At 38.8% G+C, this 19,561-nt stretch overlaps 1 protein-coding gene across 1 annotated transcript in view; it reads right to left on the bottom strand.

Moving 5' to 3' along the window:
• Nucleotides 1-19,561, bottom strand: part of GPC3 (glypican 3) — a 435,634-nt gene that overhangs the window by 161,106 nt on the left and 254,967 nt on the right. Inside the window, exon 4 of the mRNA XM_060087058.1 lies at nucleotides 282-415. Coding sequence (XP_059943041.1) covers nucleotides 282-415 — 134 coding nt within the window. The remainder of the gene's footprint in view (nucleotides 1-281; nucleotides 416-19,561) is intronic.

The following is a 19,561-nucleotide window of genomic DNA, read 5'->3' as shown; positions in this document are numbered from 1 at the left end:
AAGGTTTTGTTTAATCAATAAAGATCCTGAATAGAGAAGTCTATTCCACCTTGTGTTGCTGTACTGGATATTTACATATGGTAAATTTACATTTAAATATGGCTTGGATATAATACAATATCTTTTTTCTTTAACATTAACAGATGATAGATTTAATTAATCAAACACTCTACTCAGAAGAACTAAATAACATGTATTTAAGACGCTTCCCTCCAATGGTTTTTGACCTTAAAACACAATTGCTAATTGTATGCTGAAGTAAAGAAAAAAAAATCTCTTACCTTCTTCGGCTGGATAAGGTTTCTTCATGTTCTACATGAGCAACTTTTAATACCTTCTTGTCAATAAACAAATCTTCAGGATAATAAGCAGATCTATACTGACGTTGTTGAGAATGGGCACATAACTTGCCAATCTGAAAAAAGAAATGCAATATAATTATATGATACTTTCGCAGACATGATAGTAGAAACAAATTCTGAAACGCACTTCAATTTCTTCCCCAATTTCTTTTTAAAGAGCAGGACGAAGCTATTACTGGAGTCAAAAAAGGTGATAATGCTTTTAGGGCAAAGAACCATCTGTGGAAAAGAAGGTTGAAGACTGTGGTAGGGGGCACTTTGAGCACAGTCTATTCAGAGACTTCCTAAGATGAAAATGCTTTTTCTCTATAGTGAAGCACACATTTGAGAGGACACTCCACACAGGATTTATGCTACTGATACCTTTCAATGGCACTTGATATTTATCCCTATGAAGTTCACAAATGGGAACTGCCAAGTTTAGGAAAGTCTGGTGAAGGAAGTGAGGGGTGTGTGAGAGATGTGTAGAGGAGTCTGTTAATAGAAGAGCGACCTCCTGCGCACAAAGTGCTCCTGATTCTTCTATTTTGTTAGCTCTTTTTTAATGATATAAGTTTGAGGTGTACAGCATTATAATTTAAAGCTTAGCTTTTTTATACTCATGTAGTAACGATAACAATGGCATCAGCTTTCTTACTTTTCTCAATTCTAAATGATTGATTTGGTTAAATTACTTGTAGATTTGCTATTTTTTTCACTTTTGGTCAAAAACCTGAATGAACTTCTGTATAAATAAGTATGAATATTAACATATGTCTCCCTTGTGCCAGACACTATGTTGCATTTCTTTGTGTGTTATTTTACTAAGGCAAAGGGCTTTTCAATTCATAATCAGATTCAGACAGCCCCATTTTATAGCTGAGGAAATTGAGGCTCAGAGGAGTTAAGTGACTTTCCTAAAACAAATAGGCAGTGGATTCACTGTCTGACTTTGAACCCATTTGTCTGACTTCAAAGCTAATGCAATATCACCTTCTGAGAAGATAATGCTTTATTTTCAGTTGCTTACATTCTACATTTTTTGGGGAAAAAAAGAATTCTCAGTTCTCAAAAACATAGCCAACATAGCCAAGGTGAAAATGTACATTGTATACTTTAGGAAAAATACTAGAAATACCTTGTGAAAACAAGAGTTATATCTTTGTCACTTCTGTACCTCCATGGAATTCACACTGGATTTTGTACACTTAGGCCCTTAGTAAAGACAAATTAATTGAAGTGAACTGAAGGAAAATCCTCGTGCCCAATCTGGCACACCATTCCACTGATAGGCCATGGGCTCTGAGTTGTAATCCCAGCTTTTGGATTCCTGAAGATAGCCCTGAAATATTCTCTAAGTTATGTATCTCTTTATAAAAGCATAAATGGCACTTCGTTTGTATAGCTTTGGAAAGTTATCCATATATAAATAAAGTTTTGAATGAGAAAAAAATCTAGAATCAGCATTAGCATCACCTTTTATGAAAGACAGCAGCTATAGTATGATATTCAGACTACTTCTGAATAGTTTATCTTAATGGGAATGAAACAAAGGTTGCAGACACTTTAAAATATTCCATTTGGTTTTGGAATGTATGATACTGAATTTTTCAGATGTGTTTATGTAACGCTATTTGACTTGGGCTAATATGAACTTCAAATGAAGAATCTGCAATCTCTGAACTTGCCCTACTTGGTAGCAGTCCAGTAGGGTACTTTAGGTAGGGGACTGCCCGGCTGTACTGCGGACTTAACTTCCAATCACTTCCAAAGCACATAATGCAGCTACAAATAACTGAGGGTAGCCTGTACATCATAAAATTATGTCCATAGACACATATGTGTTTCTTTGTTAAACTGCAGGTGAGCGTTCATGGAACAAAACCTTGATTTTTCCTTCCATAAATATCTATTTGTGACTCTGGGAACATACATCAATATGAGAGTCTATTTCACCAGGATCAAAGTATTCTTCATCAGCACGTTGGGGAGCACAGGACACATTCTCTTGATTGACACACCTGTTCCAAATCCAGCACCAAAATCAAAATCTTTCACAGTAACTTGCCTACTTGCAACCCATAGCTGTGAAATCTCCCTCCCCATTGAAAGACTGCCCCTTGTATCAGTGAATACTAACTGGAACCCAGCAAGACTTGAAAGGTTTGAGCCCCTCCCAATCTATTGGAAAGGGCTGCAACTGAGGCAAAAGTAGGAAGGTTAAGAACAAATGAGAATGTAGCCAGCCTGCAGTCTGACCCTTCTTCCCAAGCCACCCAATATGGCATTATCAAGCCGACTTCCCAAGGCTCTGTGTGGGATAAGGGGCAAACAATGGTATCCTGCCAACACCCCCATCTGAAATCTGCCAGGTCTTATCAGAAAGCCTGTATTTTCTTCCACAAATCTACCATGAAGCAAATTCTTCTCATATACAAAGTATTTCTCAAATGTAGACACCCCCTTTGGGCCCTTCTCTCCACATCTTTTACCTCCACACTGTGTGAGCCGTAGGTGAATATTACGAGCTTATTTTGAGAAGTGGACACAAAAAGAAAACATAATTTACAAAGAGGTGTGGTATTAACATTAAAGAGGTCCTTTCAGCTTTATACTTGGGAAACATCAGGCTATGCTGGGAGACATGGGTCTTATTCTACAGCTGTACTTGCTAAAGAAGCTAGCCTCCCAAGTGGCAATTGAGAAATTAGTATCCTGCCCAGGAGTTTTAGGCTCTTAAATAAAAAATGCAATCCAATTTCCTTTCATGGACTCATGTACCTAGTCAAGGATACCACTATCTTTAAATTTAGTTAGTTGGACTGAATTTATTGGACAGAAAGGTGTCTCTATCAATAGACCTGGAATATAAAACCTTTTTGTTTTCCGTGAACTGTGATTCCTAATGGTACCTTTATATATGTGCCAGAACCTGCGGCAAGGAAAGCAACAGTGCTCTGAAATGTTATAAGACCTTGAAGTGTTATAAGAAGGCAGGGCCTCTGACCATATCCAGGCCAGCAATTCATTCTAGTAACCCTAGCACCATTCTTCTCTAAGCAGGGTCCAGAAGCACTGGCTTTATACATACATGAGGAAAATACACTGCTGGGCCCAGCAAGGTATTCGTAAGTAAGAGCCTGGTAGACTGGACATCACGAAGTGCAGCCTACAACCCCACTTCTACCTCTCACTCACAGAAGGACTTCCTTTTGACCTGCTCCCACAGTTTCACTCCACGCTAGTCTCAAACAGAAGAGGAAGATATGGTATTTGAAGTGCCGGAAGATATGGTATTTGAAGTGCCATATTTTATTCTGGGCTCCTTTGAAAAAGGGAGGGAGGAATTACTTTGCAAGTAGAGTATGTTACCAAAGATTCTGAAATCATGCCAAGCATTTGGATTTGATGCAATTCACGCATGCACCCCATAACTGACATGTCAAGATACTCCACTGGTTACTTTCATCCTCGGAACCCCATTCATTGTTGGTTCTAGGAACTCTCAGGTGACAAAAACTCAGACTTGATCTTTCCCCGAGGATGGCTGAGCAGAGAAAGTGAGCCTATACTGTAAGCTTCTCATCAACACCAATACCTCATTCCAGGCTAATGCTTCACAGAAAACTTCTATATCCATTCTCCATTCTATCCAGTGAGTCCTACAACAACCCTCTGAGGCATACAGTGCAGGTATTATTGACCTCATTTTAGAGATAAGGAAAGAGGCTCACAGAGGTTAAAGAACTGAAACAAAGTCAAATGGCTAGGAAAGGGCAGAGCTGGGGCTCGAACCCAGACCTGTCTGACTTTAAAACCTATGTTTTTCTTTTCACTTTTTCCCCCTATGCCATGGATTTCTGTCAAGAGGGTAGACTCTGGGGCTCCCAGTATTGGGTGTGGCCCAGTTCTACAGTCCTGTGGACATCCCATCCATAATTGGAGAAAGATAATGATTATGAAGACTGTAAAACTGTACTTCAAAGAAGGGCCAGTTATTAAAGATAAACAGAAAACTGGCATCCAATTTTAACCTAAGTTTCAGGCAGTATTGCTTGTGGAATGATGTAAACTCTTTGACCCGCCAGGCAAGAGTGATTTCATAACCATACTAAAGCACTGGATGTCAACTTCTGTGTGCTGTGGGAAAGATGGTCCTCAAGTAGGCCCAGGCTGCTGCCTGCAGGATACCCCTAGAGCCAGCTTCCTGAAGTCAGATTCTTGGATTGGCTACAAAATCTTCTGTAATTTCTACAATTTACCCCAGGGCTCATCTGATGTCTGGCCTGAGTATACTCTCTATAGTTTCCCCCTAAAAGGAGATTCCAGGTTGATCCTATGCCTACAAAAACAAAACGGGTTTAAGCTTTTAGCTATAAGAGCCAAAAAGATTAGAAAATGGGGGGGGTGCAACTACATTAAAGAGTATCTCTGACTCTCTCCTACTCTTAACTAGCCCTAAAAGATCTACTCTGCTCTCAATTTAAAAATCAGATGTACAGGGGCTTCCCTGGTGGCGCAGTGGTTGAGAGTCCGCCTGCCGATGCAGGGGACATGGGTTCGTGCCCCGGTCCGGGAGGATCCCACGTGCCACGGAGCGGCTGGGCCCGTGAGCCATGGCCTCTGAGCCTGCGCGTCCGGAGCCTGTGCTCCTCAACGGGAGAAGCCACAACAGTGAGAGGCCCGCATATCGCAACAACAACAACAAAAAAATATCAGATGTATGACTTTACATTCTCCTTCTCAAGAAGTGGATAAGAGGGGTGTGTGTGTGTATGTGAGTCTGTGTGTTCTAACTTATATGGCCCATAACAGAAGGAAGAGCAGGAGGGACGGGGAAGAAGAGGAGGAAGGAGAGGAGGAAGCAGAAGTGGAAAGAGAAAAGTTCCCATCACTAAGTCTGTGGCAGGAGAAGACCCAGGGAAACACCAGTCTGCCCTCAGAAATCTGACAGCTTTTGACAGAGAAGATGGAGGTCGCACTGAATTGTACTCAGAGAGCAGTACAACTCGTTCCCTCTCAAGAGCTGTACCTGAGGCCACCAAGACTTGAGGACCTCTAGAGGACCTTTTCAGTTTTATTTAATTATACAATAACTATTCTGCTAGAATCCAGCTGATGACTGTGGTACCAAGGAGTGCTTTTCTGAAAACTGTTGCTAAATAACTGGTATAAATTTAGTTTTTGATCCCCAATGGATTCATGAGAACCCTGAAGAATTAAAAATAAAACTTCTGGCTTCTATAGACAAGTGAAACTAGACTAAGCATGAAAGAATGTAGACCTTATCACCTAGACTCCATCTTATTTTTCCCGGGGACCCCAGTGGACTTTGCCAGAGACACTGTGGGTGTGCTCTAAAAGAAGAGAGAGACACAGGATTATTAAGGATTGCACAACTGGATGATGGTAGAATGCTGTGGATTTTCCTCTTTCTCACTGCCCTTGGCTCAGCAGAGGGTAACTGAAACACCATAATGACATCTACTGTCGTACCATCTTCCTCCGGACTATGAAACACAAGAGTAAGGAAGGACCTTCAAGATGGGGGAGGAGTAAGACAAGAAGATCACCATCCTCCCCACAAATACATCTACATGTGGAACAACTCCTATAGAACACCTACTGAACGTTGGCAAAAGACCTCAGACTTCCCAAAAAGCAAGAAGCTCCCCACATACCTGGCCATGAGGCAGAAAGGGTCTTGGTGCTCTGGCCAGGAGTCAGGCCTCAGCCTCTGAGGTGGGAGAGCTGAGTTCAGCACACTGGCCCACCAGAGACCTCCTGGCCCCACATAATATCAATCGGTGAGGGCTCTCCCAGAGATCTCCGTCTCAACACTAAGACCCAGCTCCACTCAATGACCGGTAAGCTCCAGTGCTGGACACCTCATGCCAAACAACTAGCAAGACAGGAGCACAACCCCACCCATTAGCAGAGACGTTGCTTAACATCATACTAAGTTCACAGACACCCCAAAACACACCACTGGACTCAGTCCTGCCCACAAGAAAGACAAGATCCAGCCTCATCCAGCAGAACACAGGCACCAGTCCCCTCCACCAGGAAGCCTACACAACCCACTGAAACAACCTTAGCCACTGGGGAAACACACCAAAAACAACAGGAACTACGAACCTGCAGCCTGCGAAAAGGAGACCCCAAACACAGTAAGTTTAGCAAAATGAGAAGACAGAAATACGCAGCAGATGAAGGACCAAGATAAAAACCCACCAGCCCAAACAAATGAAGATGAAATAGGCAGTCTCCCTGAAAAATAATTCAGAATAATGATAGTAAAGATGATCCAAAATCCTGGAAATAGAATGGAGAAAATACAAGAAACATTTAACAAGGAACTAGAAGAACTAAAGAGCAAACAAAAAATGAAGAACAACACAGTAAATGAACTTAAAAATTCTCTAGAAGGAATCAATAGAAGAATAACTGATGCAGAAGAACGGATAAGTGACCTGGAAGATAAAATAGTGGAAATAACTACCACAGGGCAGAATAAAGAAAAAAGAATGAAAACAATTGAGGACAGTCTCAGAGACCTCTGGGACAACATTAAATGCACCAACATTCGAATTATAGGGGTCCCAGAAGAAGAAGAGAAAAAGAAAGGGACTGAGAAAATATTTGAAGAGATTATAGTTGAAAACTTCCCTAATATGGGAAAGGAAATAGTCAATCAAGTCCAGGAAGCACAGAGAGTCCCACACAGGATAAATCCAAGGAGAAACACACCAAGACACATATTAATCAAACTATCAAAAATTAAACACACAAAAAAAATATTAAAAGCAGCAAGGGAAAAACAACACATAACATACAAGGGAATCCCCATAAGGTTAACAGCTGATCTTGCAGCAGACATTCTGAAAACCAGAAGGGAGTGGCAGGAAATATTTAAAGTGATGAAAGGAAACACCTACAAACAAGATTACTCTACCCACAAGGATCTCTATCTGATTTGACGGAGAAATTTAAAACTTTACAGACAGGCAAAAGCTCAGAGAATTCAGCACCACCAAACCAGCTTTACAGCAAATGCTAAAGGAACTTCTCTAGGCAGGAAACAGAAGACAAGGAAAACGCCTACAATAACAAATCCAAAACAATTAAGAAAATGGTAAGAGGAACATACATATCATTAATTACCTTAAATGTAAATGGATTCAATGCTCCCACCAAAAGAGACAGACTGGCTGAATGGATACAGAAACGAGACCTTTATACATGCTGTCTACAAGAGACCACTTCAGACCTAGGGACACATACAGACTGAAAGTGAGGGGATGGAAAAAGATATTCCATGCAAATGGAAATCAAAAGAATAGCAATTCTCATAACAGATAAAATAGACTTTAAAACAAAGACTATTACAAGAGACAAAGAAGGACATTACATAATGATCAAGGGATCAATCCAAGAAGATATAACAATTGTAAATATTTATGCACCCAACATAGGAGCACCTCAATACATAAGACAAATACTAACAGCCATAGAAGGGGAAATCGACAGTAACACAATCACAGTAGGGGATTTTAACACCCCACTTTCACCAATGGACAGATCATCCAAAATCAAAATAAATAAGGAAACACAAACTTTAAATGACACATTACACAAGATGGACTTAATTGATATTTATAGGATATTTCATCCAAAAACAACAGAATACACTTTCTTCTCAAGTGCTCATGGAACATTCTCCAGGATGGAACATATCCTGGGGTCACAAATCAAGCCTTGGTGAATTTAAGAAAACTGAAACCGTATCAAGTATCTTTTCCGACTACAATGTTATGAGACTAGATATCAATTACAAGAAAAAAAAATCTGTAAAAAACATAAACACATGGAGGCTAAAATATACACTACTTAGTAACCAAGAGATCACTGAAGAAATCAAAGAAGAAATAAAAAATATACCTAGAAACAACTGACAATGAAAACATGATGACCCAAAACCTACAGGATGCAGCAGAAGCAGTTCTAAGAGGGAAGTTTATAGCAATACAACCTACCTTAAGAAACAAGAAACATCTCAAATAAACAACCTAACCTTACACCTAAGGCAATTAGAGAAAGAAGAACAAAATAACCCCAAAGTTAGCAGAAGGAAAGAAATCATAAAGATCAGATCAGAAATAAATGAAATAGAAACAAAGAAAACAATAGCAAAGATCAATAAAACTAAAAGCTGGTTCTTTGAGAAGATAAACAAAATTGATAAACCATTAGCCAGACTCTTCAAGAAAAAAAGGGAGAAGACTCAAATCAATAGAATTAGAAATGAAGGAGAAGTAACAACTGACACTGCAGAAAAACAAAGGATCATGAGAGATTACTACAAGCAGCTATATGCCAATAAAATGGACAACCTTGAAGAAATGGACACATTCTTAGAACAGCACAAACTTCCTAGACAGAAGCAGGAAGAAATAGAAAATATAAACAGACCAATCACAAGCACTGAAATTGAGACTGTGATTAAAAATCTTCCAACAAACAAAAGCCCAGGACAGACGGCTTCACAGGTGATTTCTATCAAACAATTAGAGAAGAGGTAACACCTATCCTTCTCAAACTCTTCCAAAATATAGCAGAGGGAGGAACACTCCCAAACTCATTCTACGAGGCCACCATCACCCTGATACCAAAACCAGACAAAGATGTCACAAAGAAAGAAAACTACAGGCCAATATCACTGATGAACATAGATACAAAATTCCTCAACAAAATACTAGCAACCAGAATCCAACAGCACATTAAAAGGATGGTACACCATGACCAAGTGAGGTTTATCCCAGGAATCCAAGGATTCTTCAGTATACGCAAATCAATCAACATGATAAACCATATTAAAATATTAAAGGAGAAAAACCATATGATCATATCAATAAATGCAGAAAAAGCTTTCGACAATATTCAACACCCATTTATGATAAAAAACCCTCCAGAAACTAGGCAAAGAGAGAACTTATCTCAACATAATAAAGGCCATATATGACAAAACCACAGCCAACATCATTCTCAATGGTGAAAAACTGAAACCATTTGCTCTAAGATCAGGAACAAGACAAGGTTGCCCACTCTCACCACTATTATTCAACATAGTTTTGGAAGTTTTATCCCCAGCAACCAGAGACGAAAAAGAAATAAAAGGAATCCAAATCGGAAAAGAGCAAGTAAAGCTGTCACTGTCTGCAGATGACATGATTCTATATATAGTGAATCCTAAAGATGCTACCAGAAAACTACTGGAGCTAATCAATGAATTTGGTAAAGTACCAGGAAACAAAATTAATGTGCAGAAATCTCTCACATTCCTATACACTAATGGTGAACAATCTGAAAGAGAAATTAAGGAAACACTCCCATTAACCATTGCAACAAAAAGAATAAAACACCTAGGAATACAGCTACCTAAGGAGACAAAAGACCTGTGTGCCAAAAACTATAAGAAACTGATGAAAGAAATTAAAGATGATACAAACAGATGGAGAGATATACCATGTTCTTGGATTGGAAGGATCAACATTGTGAAAATGACTCTACTACCCACAGCAATCTATAGATTCAGTGCAATTCCTATCAAGCCACCACACCAATGGCATTTTTCACAGAACTAGAACAAAAAATTTCACAATTTGTATGGAAACACAAAAGACCCCGAATAGCCAAAGTAATCTTGATAAAGAAAAACGGACTGGAGGAATCAGGCTCCCAGACATCAGACAATACTACAAAGCTACAGTAATCAAGACAGTATGATACTGGCACAAAAACAGAAATACAGATCAATGGAACAGGATAGAAAGCCCAGAGATAAACCCACGCATATATATGGTCACATTATTTTTCAAAAAGGAGGCAAGAATATACAATGGGGAAAAGACAGCCTCATCAATAAGTGGTGCTGGGAAAACTGGACAGCTACATGTAAAAGAATGAAATTAGAACACTTCCTAACACCATACACAAAAATAAGCTCAAAATGGATTAAACACCTAAGTATAAGGCCAGACACTAAAACTCTTAGAGGAAAACATAGGAAGAACACTCTATGACATAATCACAGCAAGATTCTTTTTGACCCACCTCCTAGAGAAATGAAAATAAAAACAAAAATAAACAAATGGGACCTAATGAAACTTAAAAGCTTTTGCACAGCAAAAGAAACCATAAACAAGACCAAAAGACAACCCTCAGAATGGGAGAAAATATTTGCAAATGAAGCAACTGACAAAGTATTAACCTCCAAATTATACAAGCAGCTCAATATCAAAAAGACAAACAACCCAATCCAAAAATGGGCAGAAGACCTAAATAGACATTTCTCCAAAGAAGATATACAGATTGCCAACAAACACATGAAAGGATTCCCACATCACTAATCATTAGAGAAATGCAAATCAAAACTACAATAGGTATCACCTCACACGGGTTAGAATGGCCATCATCAAAAAATCTCCAAACAATAAATGCTGGAGAGAGTGTGGAAAAAAGAGAACCCTCTTGCACTGTTGGTGGGAATGAAAATGATAGAGCCACTATGGAGAACAGTATGGAGGTTCCTTAAAAAACTAAAAATAGAACTACCATAGGACCCAGCAATCCCACTACTAGGCATATACCCTGAGAAAACCATAATTCAAAAAGAGTCATGTACCACAATGTTCATTGCAGCACTATTTACAATAGTCAGGACATAGAAGCAACCTAAGTGTGCATCAACAGATGAATGGATAAAGAAGATGTGGCACATGTATACAATGGAATATTCCTCAGCCATAAAAAGAAACGAAATTGAGTTATTTGTAGTGAGGTGGATGGACCTAGAGTCTTTCATACAGAGTGAAGTAAGTCAGAAAGAGAATAACAAATACCGTATGTGAACACATATATATGGAATCTAAAAAAAAAAAAAGAAATGGTTCTGATGAACCTAGGGGCAGGACGGGAATAAAGACACAGACGTAGAGAATGGACTTGAGGACACGGGGAGGGGCAAGGGTAAGCTGGGATGAAGTGAGAGAGTGGCATGGACATATGTACACTATCAAATGTAAAACAGATAGCTAGTGGGAAGCAGCCGCATAGCCCAGGCAGATGAGTTCGGTGCTTTGTGACCATCTAGAGTGGTGGGATAGGGAGGGTGGGAGGGAGTGGCAAGAGAGGGGGGGATATGGGGATATACGTGTGCATATTGCTGATTCACTTTGTTATGCAGTAGAAACTAACACAACATTGTAAAGCAATTATACTCCAATAAAGATGTTAAAAAATAAAGTTTTAAAACAAGAGATTTAAACATAATCTATCATGATATTCTCCTGTAAAAATACCTAATAGACAAAACAGATATGTTTGTATCTTACGTCTTATTTTAAAAAATATATATGATTTTAAAAGTTCTGGTAAAGCTTTAAGTGCATTTGAAAACTTGAAATCATGCTACTTCAGAAATATTAATTTACTTAAAAAAATAAAAATAAAATTTCCTCAATGGTTGTGCAATTTAAATATCAATTCTGACCCTGCGCTCCACTCTGGAGGAATATTACCTGTGGCATTTGTTTTTAAGGTATCTTGGGGTTGGGGGTAGCGTAGGGTGGGAATGCCATACATTTCCAGTTAAAATAAAATAATGAACTTCAGTTCATTCTGTTAAATTTTCTACTGTATCATTGTTCAATTTCACTTAATTAAATCTTAAAAGTTTTGAAACAAAATATACATTGAAATTATGTGATATACAACATAAACTTTTAAATAGTAGCAACGGTGCCCATTTAACAATTCTACAGGTATAATAAAAATGCTAATATATGTTAATGCTTAGTCTGTGGTTAATGTTTTGTCTTGTTAATTTCCCCAGGGCTTTTATTACTGATTTAAATCTGCCACACTACTCAACTGATTGCACTGCTTCCACAAACTGCATGGAAGTAGCTCAAATGAATACTGATTAACAGAAAAGTACAAACATTTGGCTGGGCAAACCATTCTTATTATATGCTTGTAATAATTACATACGTTTTCGTACAATGAGATGGGCATGGCAGGCAGTTTCCACTCATTTATCCTCCAGAAAATATGCATATGAGCATTAAATTAATTTATAACCTTGTACTTCAGTAAGCACATCATTATTAATTAACTATTGATTGATCTGGACATAGAGCACAGAGGATAATGAACAGATCTGGTAACAATGTAAGCATTTTATCCCCCCAGAGATTTGCTGTGACTCATCATTAATTGCTTGACCATTAAAATAAAAGTTCACTAATAATCTGTAATGCATTCTGAACCAAGCTATTTTAAGGAATCAGGTGCCATTGTTTGAACATTCCATTCAAGTCAGCTCTTTTCAATAAACTGGAATTTTTTAAAAAAGGAACTAATGTCCTACAGATCAATTTGCTGTTAAATTGAACTACAGCACTATACTACAGTGAAAAGAGCAGGCAAGTTGGAGTCAGGAGACCTTGGTTCCAGTCCCAGCTCATCCTCTTACCATTTCAATAACTCTAGATAAGTCTTTTAATCTCCTTCAAACTCAGCTTCCTCACCTGAAAACTGGAGATAATAACACCTGCCGTACCTGGCAGAAGTGTGAGGATCAAATAAAACAATGGATGAAAGTGTAATGTCTCCCACATCCAGATAGAAATCTGACTCATTCATTCAGTAAGAGGGAACCGCTTACCTTCTGCAGCCCACTTTGTGTGTTAGAGTCCTGGCTCAGCTGGTCAGGTACATAGCTAGCTATAAGTAATATTTGGAGGAGTTCTTTTAAAGGGAGACTTTGGAAAAACAGTGCAAGTATTTGGTGAGACTGTGTTCCCACTCTGAAAGGGAGCCATATTGAGTTTGCCCACATTGTTCATGCATCACAGTCTGATCTGTCTTGCTCTGGGACACCTGGAATATCCCCTTCTGCTCTTCAGGGCTCTAGTTACTGATGGGTGGTACGTGATCTTTGCCAGTTACCCTGTGCCTCTACCTGTTTACTTGTGTCCATGGAAATGAATGCTGTGGGGATGGGAGAAAGGTTTTAAAAAATCCTTTTGTGGAAGAGACTTGCATTTTACTAATGTAGAGCTGCCACAAGTGGATTCTGAGCAGAAAATAGAACCCTGCATGTGTGCCTAATGCTTTTCATGCAATACCAATCCCTTCTCAGCACCAAGAGCCCAGCACATTATTGCTTAATCACATATGACAAACACTGTGGAGGTTAAAAGAGATCTTCATGTAGTCAATAAACTCATTACTGAATTCAAACACCACTCCTTCAAATGTACGCATCTGCTTGTGTTCCCTGTCCCAGTGAAAAGGAATCATCACCTACTCAGTTGCACAAACTGGAAGAAACTGAAGCGTTTCTGGTAAATTCTCCCTCTCCCTAAATAACTTTTAAACTTTTGTACTTTTCTCCATAATCAGGCTTAGGATACCATTAATTCTTAGAGCAGTGCTTCTCAAACTTTAATATGTATACAAATCACCTGGCAATCTTACCCATCTAGATTCATACACAGCAGATCTGTGCCGAGGTCTGAGGTGAGTAGCTGGGCCGTAGGGCGGTGGTTCTCAGTGTGGCTCCAGGACTTCCCTGGTCGCGCAGTAGTTGAGAGTCTGCCTGCCGATGCAGGGGACACGGGTTTCTGCCCTGGTCCGGGAAGATCCCACATGCCGCGGAGCAGCTGGGCCCGTGAGCCATGGCCGCTGAGCCTGCGCGTCCGGAGCCTGTGCTCCGCAACGGGAGAGGCCACAACAGTGAGAGGCCAGTGTACCGCAAAAAAAAAAAAAAAAAAAAAAAGGTGTGGCTCCAAAACAAGCAGCATCAGTCTCACCTGGGAACTCATTTCAAATGCAAAGTTTGAGGCCCGACCTTAAATCTGTTGAATCAAAAGCGCTTGGAGTAGGGTCTGGCCACCTGTTTTAAATAAACCCTCCAGGGGATCTGATGCACACTCCAGTTGGAAAACCACCACTACACAGGCCATCCCAACATCCTCTTAATTGGTCTCCCAAGCTCCAGTTTTTTTTGTTTTTTGTTTTCAAGCTCCAGTTTTGACCTCTTCCAATTCATTCCTACTAACAGCAGTTCTCTGAGATCCTCTCAGGAGGGCCTAGAAGTCAAACCTATTATCATAAAAATACTGACTTTATTTGCCCTTTTCAGTCTTATTCCCTCACAAATATATAGAGTAATTTTCCAAAGGCTTCATGTTGTGTAATGACATCCTTGCTCTGGAATATGTGTATGTGTATTCTAGAATTTTCTAAGATAGCAGTTTAAGGGCACGAATATATATATTTTTCAAAGGTTAATTTATTCTCAGTCCTTAGTGCTCTCATTGGCTACTTAGATTATGCCTACTATAATTTTTCTAACTTCTTTATCATTTAATAAATTATTTTAAAATCTTGAAGTTTCGTGTCTGTTATGCTACTCATAAGTACATACAGCTTGTAGTCTTATTTGCAATAATATTTAAACATTTTTTGAAAAAATCTAAGTTTTAAGATTAACTATAACTGTTATTATTATAGATTAAACTCTAAGAAACAAAACTATGACAAAAGCTCATTCCTTTGGCCTTACAGACACTAGTAATTCATCTGACGGTCTGATTCAACAGAACATTTCAGAATAGTATTGTAGTGTGAGCTAACTTGTAGAGCCATCTTGAAAATCAGAGTTTAAAGAAAAAGGAATTAAATCTTTAAAAGTAATGTTATATAGCCCGGAGATGGAAACAACCTAAGTGTCCATCATCGGATGAATGGATAAAGAAGATGTGGCACATATATACAATGGAATATTACTCAGCCATAAAAAGAAATGAAATTGAGCTATTTGTAATGAGGTGGATGGACCTAGAGTCTGTCATACAGAGTGAAGTAAGTCAGAAAGAGAAAGACAAATACTGTATGCTGACACATATATATGGAATTTAAGAAAAAAATGTCATCAAGAACATAGGGGTAAGACAGGAATAAAGACACAGACCTACTAGAGCATGGACTTGAGGATATGGGGAGGGGGAAGGGTAAGCTGTGACAAAGTGAAAGAGCGGCATGGACATATATACACTACCAAACGTAAGGTAGATAGCTAGTGGGAAGCAGCCGCATAGCACAGGGAGATCAGCTCGGTTCTTTGTGACCGCCTGGAGGGGTGGGATAGGGAGGGTGGGAGGGAGACGCAAAAGGGAGGGGATATGGGAACATATGTATATGTATAACTGATTAAATTTGTAAAATAAAAAAAAAAGTTAAAAATAAAAGTAATGTTATGAGATCTTTAAAAGCCAATATTATTTGTTACAGTTTTTCAAAATAGAAGTGGAAAAGCAACTGAAACATAGTATAGGGTAAGCCATTGTAGTACAGTCGCTGGAGACCTACACCTAGTAGCAGAGAAACTAATAAACACTGTAGAGGAAATCACACCACCTTCCAGCGAAAGAGGCTAACTCACCAAATTAAAGATTTAGCTGACAACATAAACATGGAGTCAGTATCTCCCCAGCAGAATTGTGTTTTTGCCTTTCAAATGGACAAATCTATAGATACGAGGCTGGACTTGCTGTTTTGCTTGTATCCATTCAGTATCAGTACCAAGTAATCATTGAAAAAGATCTATAATATGAGAGCTTGGGGGAAAAAACATGAGTAGTGCTGAAATATTCAGGGTTGAATAATGTTGTTGAAATTCATGATTTATCCTCAAAAATGTGAGGACGTTTACACTGACGGTGCAAAAGATACGGCAGGTAAAACTACTGGCACCTTAGTGTGAGTCAGGTTAGAGTTACCCAACTCTAATAGTAGTCATTGTATTTTTCTCTGCTAAGCACTCCCAGTTCTTAAAAAAGCCTGTTTCACTTAAGAATGTAGTTGAAGAAACAGTAAAAATTTTAGTAAATGTTGACCCTTGACACATCTTTTTATTATTATGTGGGAGAAAATGGGAAGTATGCCTAAAGTACTTCTGCTACATACTGCAGTATGATGGTCATCTAGAGGAAAAGCCCATGGCTGACTGAGTTATGAGATGAACTAGACACTTTTTTCATGAAACGTTATTTTCACCTGAAAGACTGACAAGCAAACTACTGTTAATCAAACGTAAGTATCTGGCAGGCATTTTCTTGGAAAGGAGCAAAGTGAGCCGGTTACTTTAAAGAAAACAATTGACACTGTAACCAATGATAAAATTTGCACTATCAGGGTTTCCAGTTCCACATATAAGGAACTTGGAAGTTGCCACTCCATCCTAAAAACAAGTAAGAAGCTAAACCGACGGAAAAACAACTCTTCCTGGATCTATAAGAGGGGAGAGATGGTAAACCACTGCCAACAAGGTTGGAGACACAGTCAGACAAATACAGGGAGTAAGGGCTTACCAGAGCAGAGGCTCAGGAGCAGAAACTGCCTTGGGACCCAGTGCTGGAGTAGGAAAACGAACTGTAATCGACAAATTGCTGGAGGCTCAACGAAGACAACTCTGAAAGTTAAAATCTCCACAATGCTGTGAATTTTACATTCAGGAGCTTGACCAGATTCCCAGAGTAAAAGAATCCCAGAGTAGATATCTGAGAAAAATTCCCTCACGCTTCCAGCACAGGGAGGAGAAAAGGAACCATTTTGAAATACACCAGAGCACTCTATTCTTCTCAACAAGGCCTGTCCTCAGGAGAAACTAGTTAACCAAAGCCTAACCTGCTAGAGTATTTTCAGAGCCTAACTCACCTGGGGAAGGGAAATAACCAACTCCAGCCCACTCTAATCATCCTGTCCCACCTAATAGTAGAGTTGGAATTAAAAAAGGCTGAGAAAGAGTTGGGAGGTTCATGGTCCAGAGGCTGAGGCTCATTAAAAGACCGAGACCTAAATATAGGACTGTAGAATGCCTCCTCTACCACTACACCTTACCACCATCTCATTACAGGCCTATTTATAGCAGTTCCTTTCTACCAGTACATCAAGTCCAGCTATCAAGAAGAAAATTACAAGGCATGCTAAAAGGCAAAAAGCACAAACTGAAGAGACAGCAAGCATCAAAACCAGACATGGAAGGGATGTGGGAATTTAGACTGGGAATTTAAAACAACTATGATTTATTAATAATGGCTACAGTAAACAGCATGCAAGAACAGACTGGCAATGTAAGCAGAGAGATAGAAATCCTAAGAAAGAACCACAAAGAAATGCTAAAGAGAAAAAACACTAACATAAATGAAGTATGTCTTTGATGGGCTTATTAGTAGACTGGACACAGCTGAGGAATCTCTAAGCTGGAGGATATGTCAATAGAACACTCAAAAACCAAAAAGCAAAGAGAACAAAGACAAAAACAGAATATACTATCCAATAACTGTGGGACAACTACAAATGGTGTAACACATGCATAATGGGACTATCAGAAGAAGAAAGAAAGGAACAGAAGAAATATTTGAAATAATAATGACTGTGAATTTCTCCAAATTAACATCAGACACCAAATCACAGATCCAGAAAGCTTGGAGAACATCCAACAGGATAAATGCCCCCTGCAAAGAAACCCTACAACTGGCATATAATTTTCAAATTATAGAAAATCAGAAATGAAGAAAAATTCCTTAAAGAAGACGGAAGGGCAGAATACGTTATATAGAAACAAAGATAGGAATTACATCTGACTTCTCTCTAGGAACGATGCAAGCAACAAGAGAGTGGAGTAAAATATTTAAAGTGTTGAGAGAAAAAAAATCACCAATCTAGAATTCTGAGGGTTATCTGAAAAATTACCATTCAAAAGTGAAGGAGAGGGGCTTCCCTGGTGGCACAGTGGTTAAGAATCCGCCTGCCAATGCAGGGGACATGGGTTCGAGCCCTGGTCCGGGAAGATCCCACATGCCGTGGAGCAACTAAGCCCATGTGCCACAACTACTGAGCCTGTGCTCTAGAGCCCGTGAGCCACAACTACTGAGCCCATGTGCCGCAACTACTGAAGCCCAGGCACCTAGAGCCCGTGCTCCGCAACAAGAGAAGCCACCACAATGAGAAGCCCACACACTACAATGAAGAATAGCCCCCACTCGCCACAACTAGAGAAAGCCTGCATGCAGCAATGAAGACCCAACACAGCCAAAAGTAAATAAATAAAATAAATAAATTTATTTTTTTAAAAGTGAAGGAGAAATAAAGACTTTCTCAGACAAACAAAAATTAAGAGAATTTGTTGTCAGTAGACCTGCCTTGCAAGAAATGTTAAAGTAAGTTCTTTAGAGAGATGGAAAATAATATAGGTCAGTAACTTGGATCTACATGAAGAAAGAAGAGCACTGAAGAAGGAATAAGTGAAGGTGAAATAAAAATGAAAACTTTTTTTCTTACTCTTAATTGATCTAACAGATAACAGTTTGTTCAAAATACTAATAGTAACAATGTGTTTGATTATGTATGCTTATGTATATATCTTATGCATATATCATTATATATGCTTATATATAAATGAAATGACAACAATGATACAAGAAATGGGAGGAAGGAATTGGGATTATTTTGTTATTATAAGGTATTCACACTACCTGTGAAATGGTATAGTGTTATTTGAAGGTTAACTTGGATTAGTTGTAAATGTATATTGCAAACTCCACGGCAACCAATAAAAAAAAGTTTAAAAGAACTATCACTGATATGCTAAGAAAGAAGAAAAAATTGAGTCACATAAAAAGCTCAATTAAAACCACAAAAAGCAGAAGAGTGGAAGACAAAACCAAGAAAAGTGTACAAGGGCAACAAATAGAAAACACAGTAACCAATATGGTAAACATTAATCCAACTCCATAAATAATGACTTTGAATGTCAGTGACTTTTAATGCATCAATTAAAAGACAGAAATTGTCAGGGTAGATAAAAAAACATGACCTAACTATATGTTGTCTACAAGAAACCCACTTTAAATATAAAGACACATAGATTAAAAGTAAATGGATGGAGAAAAATATACCGAGCTAACACTAATCAAAAGATAGCAAGAGTAGCTATACTGATTTCAGACAGAGCAGATTTTAAAGTAAGGAAAGTTATCAGGGATTAAAAAAAAGGCATTACATAATGATAAAGGGGTCAATTCTCCAAGAAGATATAACAATTCTTAACATGTATGTACATAACAACAGAGCATTAAACCACAGGAGGC

This window comes from Mesoplodon densirostris, chromosome X (assembly GCF_025265405.1).
Source record: "Mesoplodon densirostris isolate mMesDen1 chromosome X, mMesDen1 primary haplotype, whole genome shotgun sequence".
Taxonomy (NCBI): domain Eukaryota; kingdom Metazoa; phylum Chordata; class Mammalia; order Artiodactyla; family Ziphiidae; genus Mesoplodon; species Mesoplodon densirostris.
Note: the sequence above shows the minus strand (reverse complement) of the source record. Positions and strands in the feature narration are given on the sequence as shown.